The sequence below is a fragment of the Carlito syrichta genome, unplaced genomic scaffold (genome assembly GCF_000164805.1).
Source record: "Carlito syrichta isolate Samal-C Ts95f unplaced genomic scaffold, Tarsius_syrichta-2.0.1 Scaffold194480, whole genome shotgun sequence".
Lineage (NCBI taxonomy): Eukaryota > Metazoa > Chordata > Mammalia > Primates > Tarsiidae > Carlito > Carlito syrichta.
In genome coordinates, this window is record NW_007138576.1 from 1 (window position 1) to 4,289 (window position 4,289).

At 39.9% G+C, this 4,289-nt stretch overlaps 1 protein-coding gene across 1 annotated transcript; it reads left to right on the forward strand.

Moving 5' to 3' along the window:
• Positions 1-656: 656 nt before the first annotated feature.
• On the forward strand, positions 657-3,086 carry LOC103253038 (ubiquitin-conjugating enzyme E2 D2). The gene has a single exon (XM_008051545.2). The coding sequence runs from the start codon at positions 1,025-1,027 to the stop codon at positions 1,466-1,468; it is 444 nt and encodes a 147-aa protein (XP_008049736.1). The 5' UTR covers positions 657-1,024; the 3' UTR covers positions 1,469-3,086.
• The last annotated feature ends 1,203 nt before the right edge of the window (positions 3,087-4,289 follow it).

The following is a 4,289-nucleotide window of genomic DNA, read 5'->3' on the forward strand; positions in this document are numbered from 1 at the left end:
AATGTAATGAAAATTATTTTCTGGGCATACATGTTGGTATGTTCTGGTAAATATCCATTATTTGGTAATTATTTTTTCAGACAGTCCTCCCTCATCTCTCTCTTTGCAGAATTCAATTATGTGTGTATTAGGCCACCTTATGTTGTCTCACAGCTCACTGCGTAATTTTATTTCATTCTTTTTTCTCTCTGCATTTTTATTTGGATAGTTTCAGTTGCTTTGTTCTTAAGTTTACTAATCTCTTCTACAATGTCTAATGTGCTGGTAATTCATTTCAGTGTATTTTTTATTTCATGAAGTAGTTTCAGTTGTTAGACATTTGATTTGAGTGTTTGGTATATTTTCCATACCTGTATTTAACTTTTTGAACATATTGAGCAGTTATAATACTTATTTCAATGTCCTTGTATCCTAATTCTAATATTGGTGTCAGTACTGTCTCAGTTTTGATCTGCTGATGTTCCTTTTTATTATGGACCTTTGGATGTTTTTTAATCTTTCATTGGATGTGTGAAATTGTGTGTTTTACCTTTTGGTTGCATTTTTTTATTTCTCCAAATATTCTTCTATTTTTCATATGCAATTTACTAATTTAGAAAGCATCTCATATCTTTCTTTTACGATTTCTTAAGTTAAAAAGCAGCATTGAGAGGCAGGAAGGCAGGCCGTCCCTCCGGCTGGCCGACCGGGAGGCGCCCGCCGAGTCCGCGGCTTGGGCTCTTCTCCGGCGGAGGGATCCGCGGCGCCGAGCCCGGGAGAAAGAGGCAGCTCCGGCGGCAGCGGCGGCGGCTGGGGCGGCAGCGCATAAAGGGGCCGCCGCCGGGTGATGCGGTGACCGCTGCGGCAGGCCCAGGCGCCGAGTGGGCCCCGGCGCTCAGCCCGTCCCTCCGGACCCGCTCTCCCGAGTTCCCGGTGTTCCCCGCCGACCGCGATCGCCGAGGCGGCCTCAGCCTCCCTCGCCCCCTCCCCGTCCCTCCCCCGCCCCCGCCCCCATCCCGGGGGCCGCCGCCACCCACCTCCCGCCATGGCTCTGAAGAGGATCCACAAGGAATTGAATGACCTGGCACGGGACCCCCCAGCACAGTGTTCAGCAGGTCCTGTTGGAGATGATATGTTCCATTGGCAAGCTACAATAATGGGACCAAATGACAGTCCCTATCAGGGTGGAGTATTTTTCTTGACAATTCATTTCCCAACAGATTACCCCTTCAAGCCACCTAAGGTTGCATTTACAACAAGAATTTATCATCCAAATATTAACAGTAATGGCAGCATTTGTCTTGATATTCTACGGTCACAGTGGTCTCCAGCACTAACTATTTCAAAAGTACTCTTGTCCATCTGTTCTCTGTTGTGTGATCCCAATCCAGATGATCCTTTAGTGCCTGAGATTGCTCGGATCTACAAAACAGATAGAGAAAAGTACAACAGAATAGCTCGGGAATGGACTCAGAAGTATGCGATGTAATTAAAGAAATTATTGGATAACCTCTACAAATAAAGATAGGGGAACTCTGAAAGAGAAAGTCCTTTTGATTTCCATTTGACTGCTTTCTATGAGCCCACGCCTCATCTTCCCCTGTGCACATGTTTACCGATACAGCAGTGCTGCGTGTTGTACATACTTGGAACAACAAACTAGAAATACTGTACTTCTGTACCAACATTGCCTCCTAGCAGAGAAGTGTGTGTGTGACAAGCCAGTTCTCCAGGCGTAACCTAGGTGTGAGACTAAAAGCTTTCCTTATTGACTTAAATTTGGATAACGGCAAGGTATGAGGGGTGGTGGGTATGGTGTGTGCTTGGATGGGGAAGAAAGGCTCCACTGACTTGTAGGAGATTGTTTTTAAGTGGAATCCATTTAAATTCGAAGCAGTTATGAGAAGCAAGGCGAAGAACATGAAGCTGTTTCTGTATTCACTTTATTTCAAAGGAGCTGCATCTTAGGTGAAAGTTACTACCAACCAGATTAAACTCTACCCGCATCCTGTATGTTAAGGTCTGAGTTTAACTGGTCCACATTTAAATGGATTGGAGCTATTAGAACATAAAGTGTGATGGACTTTGTTCCCAACTCTTTTACATCTCCTTACCCTCAACTTTTGGCCTTTCAGCCCCTTTCTTCTCTCCACATTCTTTGGTTTGTATGTGGTTTCTCAGTTAATACATAGCTAATAGCTCTTATTTTTCTTATGTTTTTAACTGCTTAGGTCTATTTGGATGTAAGGGTGAAAACACATTTGATGGAAATACTGGTGTATATTTAAAAGACCCAATTGCTCCTCTGGAGCTTGTACGTTCAAGAATGATTAATCTGTGTAATAAACTGATTAATACAGTCATTACATATAATTTTGTGTGAATAGGACTTTTGATTTTTAAGAAATTTATCTAGCTAAGATTAGTGGTGGATTTTCACCCACCCCTGAAATGTTCATTTATGCTGGTTACATTTTAAAATAGCAAATAATTCCAGTTACATAGTAAAAAGGATATCTTGAGAGTAATTTTATTGAACGAGATAGGGACATAACCTTAGAGCATTGTCACAAAACATCTACGTGCAGCATTCCAGGGATATGACTGTTAAATTCAATAAGAAATTTGTTTTATTAGTGAAACGAAGCTGCATTTCACCAAAGCCTTGTGACATTCCCTTGGTACATAGGACGGAAAACACAAATGCATTGCTGTTTGGTATGGTAAGCCTCTGTGACTGCGGTGATAAAAGGAGCAACATTGACCAAACTTGGGAAACACGAGCACAATCTTGTATGGAGAGTCTACACAATGACTTTGCACTAACATGTGCAGGATGTTCATCCAGTTCATAATTGTACTGTATGTGGCTTTTTGAAATCTTGCCTTGACTCTAGTATAATGTAGTTTGAAACTTGTAAACAACTGTTTGCCAGAAACATTCATGTGAGCAAGCCAAGTTATTTTCCTTCTTTTCCTAATCTAATTGTGAACGATGCCAACCTGAAAGCCATGGCTGGTGCTTTCTAGCCACCAGGTCCTTTCACATGCATCTTTACAATCCTGCACAAAAATTAAGGAATAAACATCCACTGCTTTTGGTTTTACACTTGTAAAAAAAAAAAAAAAAGCAGCATTAATCTAGGGCTAATTTTTCACTTCTGCTGAGATAAATCTTTATGAATCATCTACCCAATACCTCATGAATTACAAAGTTTTCCTATCTGACTGGTGGTAACAGGTACTAGAATAGGCCCTATGTGCGTGCTGGCAACTTAACTCTCTAATCCTCTTGAATGGTTTTTTCCTCAGCTTCAGTTTGTTTCCACACATACATCAGCCAATTAGTAGTCTGCTGAATACCAAGAGGGATGCTTGGCAGATTTGCAACCTTATATCTTTGTACAGGTTTCTCCTCTTCATTACTCTAGGTTGCAAACCATATCTGTCTTGGTCCACTTGGACTTTTAGTTTCATCTCCTTAACTCTAAGAGTCTACTGAAATCTGTCTGGGTTCTTTCTCACTCTGCCATTACCTACAAATTCTCCCAAGGCATTAAGCTCTAGTGATTATAGGACTTCACTGTTTCCCATCACTTGATGTCCATTATCTTGAAAACCACTGGTTTGTATTTTTATCTTTGTTCCTCTGTCTCTCTCCCTTTTTCTTTCTGTCTCCACATCTCTGTCTTCTCCCCACCCTGGTTTGTTTTCATTTTTAAAAAAGGATATATTCAGACTTTATTATTCCATCTTGGCTATAAGTGGAAATTTATTTTTAAGCAAGCAGAATTTTGAAGTAATACAAAGTAATGAAGATGGGTTAAGTACCCATAGGCAAAGAAGTCTTTATGCAAAATCCTACTGTAAATAATAAAAGTGATGAAGGAATGACCTCTTTAAGGGGTCAGGAGGTTTACTGTTAATATACCAAATAGTATGTTGCTGCTTTTGTAGACTGTAGAAAGTTGCATAAGTTCCTTATGAGTGGATTATTTCTATGAACAAGGTGAAAGAATTAGGCTAAATTACTACAGAGTACTTTCTAATGTTTGCATCAATAAATTGTATTCTTTACTGTAAGTCTGTTTTGTCCAGTTTTTTAGTATCACATACTTTCACAAAATGTTTATATTAAAATGTTAGAGGGTATATGGCTGTGTATTTCTTCCCTGAACTTTACCATAATATACTAAACAACATTGATATTTACTAATGACTGCTCAATAATCTCATATCTCTTATGTCTGTGTTTTGACACAGACAATACTTAAAATTGGAATCAGACCATTTCAAACAGAGTTCTACAA